Consider the following 12,832-nt stretch of genomic DNA (forward strand, 5'->3'; position numbering starts at 1 on the left):
ATAGGAACTTTATAACACAATTTATAAATGCAATTTAATTCACGTTTTACTAAGTTTTCACAGTATGCCAAGTAACTTGCACAATGGTACAGCCTGGTTTAAAATAACTCCCCAATTACATATTTTAGTCAATTTTGTTTAAAATGTATAAAAACATATAAAACCTCAAGATCAGTTTGTTACTCAATCTTCGAAATGTATTTTGCATTCAGTAGCAAGACTGAAATTGGTTAAAAGGATATTCCGTCAGAGTATTCTCAAAGGCACCAGCCAAGGCATATCATCACGCAAAGTCCTTTTTAACTGAAGACTTAGAAGATGCTGTGTAATTTTTACAATGTTAAGATACTAAAAGTATAGGAAGTCAATGTAAAACATCCAAATAACTAAAGTCAACAAAATGAGGTATTAAACTACTTTCCTCAGCAATACTAACCAACTTAATAAACAATAGAGATCTAATATTGAGTAGTCTTATGCAAAGTTATGAAGTATATCTTAATATCTCAATTCATTAAGGCTACTTTCTATTTTTATGGCTTTGAAAAGCACCAAATCTATATGAGTTATGATCTATAATTTTATTTGTAATTTAAAGAAATACATGCGCTTATTATTACAACCATAATAACTGATGACTAGTTCCAGTGGCAAAATCTCGGCAGGAAACAGATTTAGCAATTTAAATGTTTCATAAGTTTTTGTAATTGAGGAAACTTTTCATAATCTGACATTTGTTAAAACCACTTATTAGAAATTATGCAGCACAGTAGCTATGGAAATATGAGCTAGCTTCACAATTATAAAGTCAGCCTATGTAGCCCTTTCCTATTGTATATAGTGGCATAAACCCCACGGCGGCCTATCAGCTAACTGGCAGGCAGGGGGCTGCTCTATTCAAAGTGAGAGATACAAGCTGCAGGGCAAAAACCTGGCAGCTCCCATCTGACCCCACAATCCCCTACTGGTGACAGCTCCAAGCTCCATGGCAAATTAGGCCTTCTCATATTACAATTGGAGAAGACAGATTCCATTAGCAGTATCTGAAATTGAGTGGAGAGCTGCACTGTTATCAGACTTGACTCATAAGCACTGCTATTAATCAGAGCTATGATAGCATTTATATATTTCAAGCTATCTGCTGCTGCTGTGATATTCTGCTACAAAGGGTTGATGGGACTTAGGAAAGTGAACAATAGAGCTTTCTGGGAAAAGCAGAGTAAATCAAGAAAGTCTATGACTTCCGCACATTCTGAAGGGATTGTGGTTTACATAAATTTTCTCCCAATTGGAGATTGAGCTCTTCCTCATCTTACACATGGGATTTAGTTGTCACTCAATGGTAACAGCTGTGAAAAGGTGAAGCGGCCCACCGCTCAGAATATTGCCTTCGCTTTTAAAGCAATTAACCCATGAACAGGAGGATACCTGGTGATATCAAAGGGATTAGGCCAGGCAGTGCATTATTAACATTTCCTTGAACTAATTCTAACTCTGACTAGCTGTCAGAAAAGACTCTACAGTCTTAAAAAAGAGTTTTTGCCCTGCTTTTTTTTTCTTTCAAAATGAAGCGCTGCTATTTGAGCCTAATATGTCCCTCTACTTATAAGAAAATGCAAATGAACCAAGCTCTTAATATGCTTAAGCAGTCTAAGTCAATGCAATTTTAATACAAGTATGAGAGAAATATATGATCAATTAACCAAGGATCAAGACAGATATTCTCCTGAATGGAAATTAATGCTCCAGTACTTTCCATTCTTCTTCAACTACAAAAACTTGGTAACTATTTGTTACTCATGCATAGTTACTTCTGAAATTAGGAAGAGCTTCACATTATTCTCTATGGCAATAATCTAAAATACTCTTTGAGCTGGAAAATCCAAATGTCCCTTAAGCAGGAGATTCTGCATTCTCTAAGGTATGGTATTTTAATTTTCTATTCTTTATTGAATGGAATCTTAGCTGAAGCTATAAGAATAGCAGACACAGTGCTCAGAATCAAGTCTTCGCTTTCTAAAATTTAATCAAATTAATTTTTAGCAGCAACACAATGTTCAAAAATATATAAGTTATAAAATTATAAAATCCATGAGTTAAATACTGGCACAAAACAATCTGCCAGAAGGTATTTAAGGATTACTGAAATTGATCGTACGTTCTTTGTAGTAAGCAAAGTTTCAATATACCTTTAATATTATTAATATTCCCATATTCTAGGTAATCTACTTGACATTAAGAGATCTGATGTCTTACTGCACAATATTAATGATGTTAGGAAGTATTTTTATGTGAGTTTCATGAAACTACACCTTTTAGAAAAAATATTTGAAAAACTGCCTATTTAATGGTTAGTAACTTTGTATTACTTTCTTTAAAATAAGCACTGAATTTTGATTATAAAAAATAAGAGCTTTACTTTCAATTCACATGAGTCTTCAACAAATATTGTGGAATGAATTCTATAGTTCCATTTGGCCGGTCATAGTTTGAAAAGGATAGGCTGACTCTCAGGCCTGTTGAGAATACATCCCCTGCACTGTAACTACCAAAATAAATGACACAACATATACCCTCCACTGATATCATAAGCAATGTAAATCTTCCCTGAGGTAAAGAATTTTTATACAATGCTATCAACATGCTCCCTTCTCTTTTAGTGATACCGGAACATATGAAGGATGAGAATATAGATGTTTAATGATAGTGACTTCAGTACTCCTTCTTTATTCAGTAAATAAGACCTAGTTTGACACTTCCTAGAAAATGATTTTGAAATTCAAGCATTAAATAATGTTAAATGGTGTTCATGTTAATGATTTATATTACCTATAACTTTAAAATTTTATATTAATAGGATTTGTGAATTTCAAATAGAATAGGGCATTTTAAATATTATGCTACTAAATCTAAAAATCATTTACTTTAATAGCCTTAAAAAAGAAAACCCCAGTTCCCAGAAATCACTAACTATATTACAGCCTTAGAAACACAGATGTACACATTAATAAAATGAATACTATTTCATATAAATGAGATGTACTAGATTAAACTCCCCTAACATAATGGAGGCTTAAAAATACTCCTTAAGGGGACAATACACAAATAAATACTTACAGAAACAACTGCCACAATCTTACTATTTTTAATTCAATAAACTACAGTGACACATACGGCTTTCAATGTGCTGTTTTACTCATATGCTTTCTACATTAGAGCAAAGCAAATATTAATGAGTTCTTGCCAACCATTAGGAAAGACTGACAAAAAATGCAGTGTTAATGACATCTTACAGCTTTTAAAAGCATGAAAAAGATGCAAGAAAAGCAAAAATTACATAGTAATTGGAAACAACGAATAAAGTGCTCTTTCAATCTAAGTCATGTTTACTGAAAAAAATGGAGCTTTTTACATCAACACATTTAAACATAAATTTGCTTTTGAAATAAAATCTTTGTTTAAAAGGTACAGAAGGTCTTTATGTCCACCCCAAGAGCTAAATATAGTGAATGCTATGTGAACAATTACCTGAAAAAAACCTAAACCTGTTAAAAGAATTAATTTACTGCACACCAGTCAGCACTAATCCTACATGTACAGTAATGGTCTCTTAAGTGATGGGGGAAAGAAAGAATAAAACTGTTTCCTGGATCAAAACCCTTCAATATTCAACAACAAAACGGAATGATGATTTGGTTTGTAAATGAATAAAGTAGTGAAATGTCTCCTAAACAAATTCTGATAAGGGAGTCAACCTGCAAAGAAACACATTTACTGTACACTGGGACAGGAAAAAAGCCATCACTGTAATGGTTGTACAAAAACTGTGTCCTGCTGTTGGGTTTATATTCACAGAAGAAAGGTTTTAAAGGTTAAGTTCAGGTCATACAACAAATGAAATTGTAACAAGCCAGCTGACATTGTATAATGTCTTCTTCCACTCAATCAATAGGCTACTGTTAGTCCTATTACCATAGAGATGGCTTCTCCTTTTTGAAGGGTGTCTATTGTTTGACAAAACAGATTTGCCACTTGAACTAGGTTATTCCCAAAGGACGTGTACCTTGTCAATTATTTGTATTCAAAATAATGAAGTATTTTCATATTAAAATTATGTAAGAGATAATAGTTAGATCCCTTTTCTGAAAGAAAGCAACTTTTCCAAAGCACATACTATATTATTAAAACCACTCAAATACCTAATTTAGTCATATTAAGAGACTGAATTTAAAGCACATGTCAGCAAGTATAAAATACATCATTAGCCATGTATATTAAAAGAAAAGCGTTATAGGCTAGCATGCTAGTCTAAACCCATTATAATCAATCATAGTAATTAATAAAAGCTATTTTTAAAGAAAAGTACTGTCCAGAGCTATCCAGATTCTGTAAATTTTTAAGATTTTTATTTATGATTTTTAGTGGTTCTCATATGGAATGGCATCAACAATTAATGTTGAAAAACATGGAAAAGTTTTAGAAAATGAATCCCTTTACTTGCACAAAGAGCTATTTATAGCTACATAACATTTAAATATATGTATATGTTACATAAATGATCTAAAATACAGACTATCAAAATGAATATATTAGTCTTCTTTAAATGTTTTTGTTCTAAAGTATCTTGTGAAAATTAATAATGTACTCATTCAATACAGAACAAGGAAGTTCCCGTTCAACCTAGATATTTAAAAACAAAAAACACTTTTTCTCTCAGTGGAAATACTGACAGATTCTTAATTACAAAAGACTCAGAAGGAACAATTCTAATAAAAATTATCCTAACCATTGAGAAAAAGAAAAATATTAATAGTACTAATGAATCTAAGCAGAAACATTATTTTAAATATTTCATAAAGACTAAAATAACAAATTTAATAATATAACAATTTGGGAAAAGATCAACAGTTATAATACTTGAATCTGAAAGTTTTTTCACATACAGATCAAAAGTAAACTTCAGAGTTATAGTTATACTAACTCTTATCTTTCTATAAATAGTTAAGAAACAATTTTGAATTTAGCTAAAGGGCAGTATTATGACTTTAACACAAATAAAAATATTGGTCTCCAAAAATGACATTTGAAATTATACCCATTCAAATTATATTTACCTACAGAAATCATTTGTTTCATAATAAGACATGCAAAAGTTTTTAGAAGAAGTGTTTTAATTTGGTTTTTCCTTTTGCAGAAAGTGTAATTTGTATTTTTCACTATAATCCTCTTAGGTATAGGATGCACTGAGTTAAGAATGAAGGAGACAGAAACATCAAAGACAAATGGGTTACCAGCATTCTAAACTAATGACCAATGTTTTAAAAGCAGGGTAGCCTTCCAAACTAAGAAAGTCTTCTATCAATGAATTACATGGGATCTAATTTGCCTACCTTTCCTACAGCCATAATGCAACAGAGTGAAACCTTACTAAAACCACATCCCAAATTGATTTCCTTAGTTAATATTCTTATTTCAAAAAGTATACAACATGGTCATATTTAGAATACAATATAATTAGATATCAGCCCTGGACCTGATTGGCAGCTGCCCATCAGCAATACTGTGAGTAATTACATGATATTTACCATTTACCAAAAGATGAACCTCATATTCTTGAATTAAAGTGGCCCATCTGCATCTTCATAAAATGACAAACCTCATTAGTTCTGCCTAATCAGAGAACTGTGATAATGAACTGGTGACACCTTCACTCCATTGTATGAAACAAAACCAACTGTGTAATCATTTGAGGGGTCGAATGCATATGAAATTATTATAAATTAAGAAAGTAAAATCACATGTGTTAGGGAAACCAAGCAACAAAAGATTTTTTTAACGTATGTACTTGAGCCATAAGAAATCTACATCTCCAACTGCTCAAAATTAATTTTAACTAATCAACTACTTTACCTGAAAACAGTGAAAAAAAGTAATGATGCAGCTACTGCTCCAAATAAGCCACAGAGAAGATTGACGCGGTAGGCAATTGAACCAAAAGGAAACAGTATAATTGCCAGTTTAGCCACCAGCGTGAACAACGGATAGCCAGGAGGATGCGCAACCTACGGAAAAATTAGCAACAGTTTGAAGGTTTTCATCTAGGAAAGGAAGAGTCACACAGGCCTTAATTGAAAAGTAGCCCTTTTCTCAGGCAACTATAAAGATTAGGCACCAATGACTAAATGTTTGAATAGTGGTTTTCTATTGTAATCCTCTTGAGGCGATACAAATAAATATTTTCTTTAGTGGATTTGGCAGCGTCTATCACATGGTGCGTCACCCAGAGAAAGGGTGACATATTTCATTGTCAGTTCTTAAGCAGTTTGTTCTCTGGGTTCACAGTACATTAGGGTCATTTAAAAGGCTATTGAAAAAAAGCAGGTTCTGAAATATCGTATTGGTTAGAAAGTTGAAAGACCACACTGCTATCGGATTACCACCATGCTGACAGTCGTTAAGGTCTTGCCTAAAGGGATCATGCACCATAATAAAGTTTATTAAATAATAAACTTATTAAAACTGTTAACCCGATTTATTTTATTCTCCACAGCTTATACAAAATTTGGGGTGATAATAAGGCAGCTACTGTATATATAGTAAAGGCTTTGCTTTATAATTTAGTTTAATTGGATTTAAAACTTAAAGTAAATTGTCACGTACTGTACTTATAAGTTACTAAAAACTGGGGTTTGAAAATAAATTAATCTACTTTACTCCATGCTTAATTAAACTTTCTTAATTCCTAAAACTGTTAATGAGAGCATTGATTAAACAATAAAACTAATACTTACTGCAAGCTCATGTGCGGCTGTGATCAGTTCCCCTGTGAAAAAATAATGTAAAACCAATAATTACTATTAGAGAATGACACTCCTCCAAAGTTTTCAAAATCCAAATGCTTGCATTGGGGTTTTGCATTAATTTGACTGGATAAAACTGTAAATCTGTAGAGATTTAACAGCATGAAATAGTCTAAGAATATTTTCTCCCTTAGGTCTTATTGAACAAACTATCTTTGATAGTCTTTAAGAAGTGGTCAGTGGAAATATAGGTAAATTCTGGTCTTTAAAAAATGCTTGTTTTCCCTCTTGAAAGTTGTATCCACTTGCAAATATACAAATACTGTTGGAGCATTAGTGTAATATGCTTTATTATCCCTCAAGAAATTAGCACGAAAGTCTATAAAGATGCAACCTTATGGTAAGGTAAAATGTGCACACATCTGAGGTTTGGACACTCCATAAATGTCCCATACTACCCTAAAACTGGCATTTGGATATCTTCTCCACATTAATTGCACTGGATATCTTTCAATGATTTCCAAGTGTTTATTAACTCCAGGTTATTTTGGCAAGGTCCACTGTAAGACATTTTTTCAAACCATTAAATAATATTCCTTACACAGTCCTTTATAGTTCCTCACCATTAGTGACTATTTCTAAAATTATGATGCAGTAATTTGATGCCTATTTGTTAACCTTTTACGTACTCAGAGCACAGGGACTATTTCTGACTCATCCCTGTACATTGTAATACTGTACAATGTAAGGAATCAATATTGATGAATGACTCATGAAAGTTACTAGTATCTATTAGGAAATGTACTACTGTCCATTTCCTATCCTTTCATAGATAGCAATACTCTGCTTTTAATTTCTGTCCCAGCTACAATTTAGACCTTTACTCTCTCTGGCCTGGACTATGGCAATAGACTTGACCAATCCTACTTCAATTCATCTTCATACTGAAATCACGTATAATCAACACCTGCCTTGCCCCATGCCCCTAAACAAACACACACACACACACACACACACACACATACACACACACACACAAAAGGCTGGATTGCATCCCTAGTCTAAAACTTCTCAATGGCTGCTCTCTGCTTACTGAATGAAGTTCAGATTCCTCAGCATGATGTTCAAGCTTTCTATGGTTTCAAGGTCCCTTTTCTAGGCTTATATCCATGAAACCTATGTTCCCTCCAGTCAAATCTGATTACCCACTGTTTCTCTGGATTGCTCCTCTTTTGCACCTCTTCGCACTTTTTCTCACCCTGGAGTATTTTCCCTAGCATTCTCCCCTGAAATCCTTCAAGGCTAAGTTCAATTGCCACCTTCTCGGTAACCTTTTCTTAGACACCTGCTTCCCCAGCCTCCCCATCAGAATTAATCACTTCTTCCTCCTCCATAGAACCTGCTTGAGTCTATTTAGCACTTTAGATGGGCTTATATTCTGGTTGGTTTTCATTTCTCTCTCCCACTAAGTTTAAAAACATTATCCTATCCATTTCACGATCCTGCCAGGATACCACCACCTCTCCCCTCTGGCCACACACAAAGCAAGCATCAATTCAAGCCATACACACAGAGCTTAACAAAAAGACATCACATTGTCATCCTTGCTACTAAGACACCCCAGTCTTAGGTGACTGCATCATGGAAGCCTTATAAGGGCACCTGAAGACAGATTTAGTCAATTACTTAAGGACTTTTGTGAAGAGATATTCAAGAGCACCTTAGAAACCAGCACAATTTATATCCTAAATGCTTCTTTTTAAATAGTTTATGGTCTCACGATGTCTCAAAGAACTGTTCCCTTTGTTAACTACTGTAAAGGATATGATTTTGTAGTTTACTCCATAATGGATTAGCTCTTAAGTCTTTAGCTCCAAACTATTTTCAAGTTTTTTGTTCTTGTAATCTTTTTGTGACGAAGCCACCATAAGTTCAAAATTTCAAAGGTCACTATTCATTCTCCTCCATTTAAAATGTATTCAGAATTACATTTAACATTAAGAAAAATAACCTATTTTTCTCTAACTTATTTTTACCGTGGAAAAGTCAGTGTGCTGTTATTATTTGCCAGAGTTCTGCTGCTATAAAGATAAATCTAGAATGTGACAAACTTTCATCAATTCTTATCAAATGTTAAACTAAACTCGAAATAGAAAAGATGTCCCCATTCAAAGCCTCTAAATGTAACCTTGATAAAGATCTAAAGGGAAATACTACTCTTAAATTGATTGTGATAAAGAGCAGAGGAAGTGAATAGTAAAAAAACCGCGAGCTTCCCGAGTCTTGGCTTTCTCCCAACCCTTTACACGAAAGGTTCCTCAGAGTTGTGTCTACCTGCATCAGAATTAATCAGCTTTTTAAAAATGAAGATTCCTTGCCCATACCTCCAAATTCCATCATCTACTAAGACCCACTGGCACTGAGGGCTCAAGTTTCCCAGGTAATTCTGAAGTACGTTCCAGCCTGAGAACCACAGCTTTATTGTCTGCAATACAAACTAATGGCAAGCCCAGAGTTGTCAGCAGATGCTTAACCTTTACAAAAATCAGCTCCCTTTATATCATACTTCTCAATATTAATTAGACTAGATTGTCACACATCACATCTGTTAAAGACAGTATCTTTGAAACAAACTCACATACAAACTAATTTAGTGAAGGCCAGATTCCTACCCCCTCCCCGAAAAGCACCACGAGCACCCTGCCCATATATGAACTATGTGTGCCAAGTGGTACAAAGAATAATTTTGGCAAGACCACACAATGTGATGAATCTATGGAGTAAAATATAAGACTTATCAGGAAGAAGAATACATGCTTTATATTGGCTTTGAGATGTGTTCTGTTTATTGATGAAAATATAATTCATAAACATTCAAGAATAGTACATTCAACACGTAAACACAATTATCAAATATACGATAAAGCAAATTTTCCACATTGGCATATACTTGGAAAAGTTTATCATTCCCAAAAATGAACATAAAAATATTAGAAGCAACCACTATTTAACATCAAACCAAACAAAATTAAAGCACCTAAAGTTTGGTAACTCAAGGTGAATACACAACTTTATTCTTTTGGGAAAAAATAAAATACAGTATTAATAAAGGCAAGGCAATAATCATGATTTTAAATAGATTTTAAATATCACCACATATGTGACGGTGGATTTAGAAAAGAATTTCATGAAATGTTTTGACGAAAAGTAGAGGTTAAGGGGGCATATTCTGAAGTCAATATACTTGGGTTCTTTTCCTGATTACTCTGTGTGACTTTGGGCATAGCTTAGCCTTAGTTTTCTCATTTATAAAAGGAAAATAATAATTGCACCTACTTTTAAGGGTAGCTGGGAGGGTTAAAACAACAACCCATATAAAGCACTTGGAACGGTGCCTGGCACACAGAAAGTGCCCAACAAACGTCAGTTATTATAAATCTCACTCCCATCCTTCAAACTCAACCAACCATAAGTAACTGTCAATCTTTTTTTTTTTTTTTTTTACAAGTAACAGAACGACTTTACCTCTGAATAATACTCTTCAGTACCAAAACTCTCACAACTATAAAGTTACTTCCATTATGAAATACCAATCTTGGTAACATGGTACAGAAACTCCCTACTACACGAATGAAACACTATCCCTACTTGTGCAACAGGACCTGAAAGAAGAAAGCTAACAATCTGAAGATGGAACATCAAGGATCTTCAATGTGGTAGGCAGCCCTAAATATGATCCCCACGAATACAACTCCTGATATTCTCACCTGTGTAATCCTTCCCCCTTGAATATGGGTTGGGTTTACTGACGAAGTTCCAGGAATAAAATGGAGAAGTGGTATATCACTTACAGTATTAGGTTACAAAATGACAGAGGTGTCAGATTTAACCCTCCCAGCTACCCTTAAAAGTAGGTGCAATTATTATTTTCCTTTTATGAATGAGAAAACTAAGGCTAAGCTATGCCCAAAGTCACACAGAGTAATCAGGAAAAGACCCCAAGTATATTGACTTCAGAATATGTCCCCTTAACCTCTACTTTTCGTCTTTTTCTTGACAGAAGTCAGTTAACTTATGGAGACCCACATAGCAAAGAACTAGATTGCGTTTCTCCCCAAATTGAGCCTTGAGAAGACCGCAGCCCCATCGCACACCATGACAGCAACCTTGTTCTGAGTACGGGTATCTAGCTTAAACGGCACCCAGATTCCTGATTTACAGAAACGGGAGACGATAAACGTTTACTGTTTAAGCTGTTCAATTTGGGGATCACTGGTCGTGCAGCAAAAGCTGCTTCTTCAGTCCATAGGTTCACCACCTGAAATTACAGCACTATTCTGACAAAATTACTGGCCATGATATGGCATTATTGAATCCAAAAACAAAACATGGATCTTGTTTCTTGCATCAAATAGAAAACAGTTAGTGTGATTTAAAGGGCCAATGAGTCATGCTTTTCTTTTTCACAGAAACAGCCACACCTGGCTTCCACCTTTTTAAGAGTTCTCCTGCAACTATTCCGCATGGCTAGTTCCTTCTCAATATTCAGGTTTCAACTAAAACAACACCTCTTCAGAGGTCTCTCCTGAATAGCCATTCGGAAGGACCCACTACTTACCCCCACTCTTAATCATATTTCCCTCCTACTGTCTCCATAACTTATCACCAGTTAATATGCTGTTTATTCATTAACTTGTGTATTGTCTAACCGCACTGGGAACACTCGCAATTATCTGTTCGCCACTACTGTTCTTTTGTTTGAAACATAGTATGGACTCGGTGACTAAATCTGTGGACTAAAAAAGACTGAAAGTAAATACTCAGGACCAGGAAAAAAGATCTGGGGAAGTGGAGTGGTCGATAAGCTCCACCAAGCGAAACCAACAATAAGCCCCATCTCGAAAGCCTGAGAACTAAGAAACCAAAGACAGGGATGGAAACAGAAGTGGGCTCTGGAACACACAACAGTGCGCTGTGCAAAGGCAGGTGGATGGAGGCCCAGAGCTGACCAGACCGAATGCCAAGAGCAGGGGCCAGACACAGACCCTGCCTGTTCTGGGACCAGGGGAGAGGGACAGAAGGGGCAACCCTGCGAGTACTTTACCGGAGTCTCCCCCCGGTACCGAGGGGGGCAGGGTGAGGGTGAACACTGCGGCCACGGCGGCGAACACGGCCATGCCGCCGCGGATGCCCCCGGAGCGCCGCAGCCCCACTCGGACTGCCCGTCCCCGGGCCTGGCCCCTGCCGTCGCCATGGGGACTCATGGGCCAGTGGCGACCGAGGGAGGAGGACACGGCCGGCTCAAGAACCCGGTGCGACACGGAGCTCCCCAGCCGAGAGACGAGCGCAGCTTGTGCGGCTGCCACGGCGGCTTCCGGGTCGAGCCTCCGCGGGTTGGACCGCACCTTTCTCCTCCTGAGCGCGGGGAGGAGAAAATGCCAGGCCTCCCTTGAGCCAGGCCCTGGGAGTTTTCCCGCAGTGCACCATGCATTGGCGTTCACCTACTTATAATGTGATTTAAGGTTCCTAATCATCGGGAGAGCTTTCCCTTTAAAAAGCAAGCCCGGCCACAGGCCTACCGTCTCCATGGCTATTCCCCCCTTTTATACTGACTTGGTTGGGTCTGACAGAGACCAAAGCAGCGTCGAAAACCGCGAGCGAGGAAGGGCTGCTCCTGCCCCCTACGGCGCGGGGTGGAACTGCACAAAAGGGCCAGGATCAGCCAGGAGCCCCTACCTGTGCTAAAACAAAGGGTGGTGTATTTACCGTATGTGCAAAGTAAGCCAATAAATACATTAATCGCAATTATGTATTTATTACGATTTACTACGTTACTATGACTAATTACAATAAGTCTGTGTGCTACTTATTAAATCACTGAGTAATTTTTAGAGAGATTAGAATATGCTAGTGCGTCTTTTTTTTTTTCATTCCATAGCATAATGAAAACTCTGTAGATGAGTCGGGAAATTTGAGTTCCTGTATTCATGCAGATAACTCAAACCATGATAAAGGTGTCTCCTAGTTTAATG

At 36.2% G+C, this 12,832-nt stretch overlaps 1 protein-coding gene across 3 annotated transcripts in view; it reads right to left on the minus strand.

Moving 5' to 3' along the window:
- TMEM260 (transmembrane protein 260) overlaps positions 1-12,181 on the minus strand; it is a 70,976-nt gene extending 58,795 nt beyond the window's left edge. For 2 of the 3 annotated variants that reach the window (XR_004252657.2, XM_032179650.2), the window contains exons 1-3: positions 11,905-12,163; positions 6,792-6,823; positions 5,911-6,062 (exon numbers count right to left, since the gene is read on the minus strand). Coding sequence is in view for 2 of the 3 variants with exons in the window: in XM_032179650.2 (XP_032035541.1) it covers positions 5,911-6,062; positions 6,792-6,823; positions 11,905-12,064 (344 nt within the window). In the remaining variant the exon portion in view is untranslated. Of the gene's footprint in view, positions 1-5,910; positions 6,063-6,791; positions 6,824-11,904 lie in introns of all 3 variants that reach the window. The other variant, XM_032179649.2, reaches the window with a different exon arrangement.
- Positions 12,182-12,832: the final 651 nt, after the last annotated feature.

The sequence above is a fragment of the Hylobates moloch genome, unplaced genomic scaffold (genome assembly GCF_009828535.3).
Source record: "Hylobates moloch isolate HMO894 unplaced genomic scaffold, HMol_V3 SCAFFOLD_16, whole genome shotgun sequence".
Taxonomy (NCBI): domain Eukaryota; kingdom Metazoa; phylum Chordata; class Mammalia; order Primates; family Hylobatidae; genus Hylobates; species Hylobates moloch.